The sequence below is a fragment of the Apaloderma vittatum genome, unplaced genomic scaffold (genome assembly GCF_000703405.1).
Source record: "Apaloderma vittatum isolate BGI_N311 unplaced genomic scaffold, ASM70340v1 scaffold44403, whole genome shotgun sequence".
Lineage (NCBI taxonomy): Eukaryota > Metazoa > Chordata > Aves > Trogoniformes > Trogonidae > Apaloderma > Apaloderma vittatum.
In genome coordinates, this window is record NW_009707235.1 from 11,057 (window position 1) to 11,541 (window position 485).

General features: G+C 38.1%; 1 protein-coding gene across 1 annotated transcript in view; it reads right to left on the minus strand.

Annotated features, from left to right (window-relative positions):
- Positions 1-127: 127 nt before the first annotated feature.
- CCDC18 (coiled-coil domain containing 18) overlaps positions 128-485 on the minus strand; it is a 19,751-nt gene continuing 19,393 nt past the window's right edge. The window contains 1 exon segment of the mRNA XM_009866084.1: positions 128-205. Within this exon segment, the coding sequence (XP_009864386.1) occupies positions 128-205 (78 nt within the window).

Genomic DNA, 485 nt, shown 5'->3' on the forward strand with positions numbered 1-485 from the left:
GCAACACTTCTTCCTTCATAAGTCTTGCCCCTGAAACAAAATAACTGTGATCAGAACCTCCCTTTTAACTTCTGCACTCGATTTACCACTCCTAAATCCATTTGTATCAAGACATTACTTTTTATTATTAAGATTTATCATCCAACAAGAAAACTAGCTGCAGGTCCCACGTCCATAGCTTCTTTCTCAAATTCTGCCCCGGAGACTGAAGTTATTAATACAAGAACAGTAAACAAAAATGGAAGTCAAGTGCATTTGCTCTCAAAATAAGCATATTTTATGTGGAGACTGAACCCCTCTGCAATACATTTTGTATTTTATGCAGAATGCTTCTGAAATCTAGTGTTTTATGTAATTAACTACAATGAAAAAAAAAGTTGATGTTTCATTTCCTTCATCCCAAGTCTCTAAAGGAACATGACTGGAGTAGATCAGAACCTTTCTTATCTCGTTCTTGCCCCCCCCCCCCCCCCGACCTCCTGTCA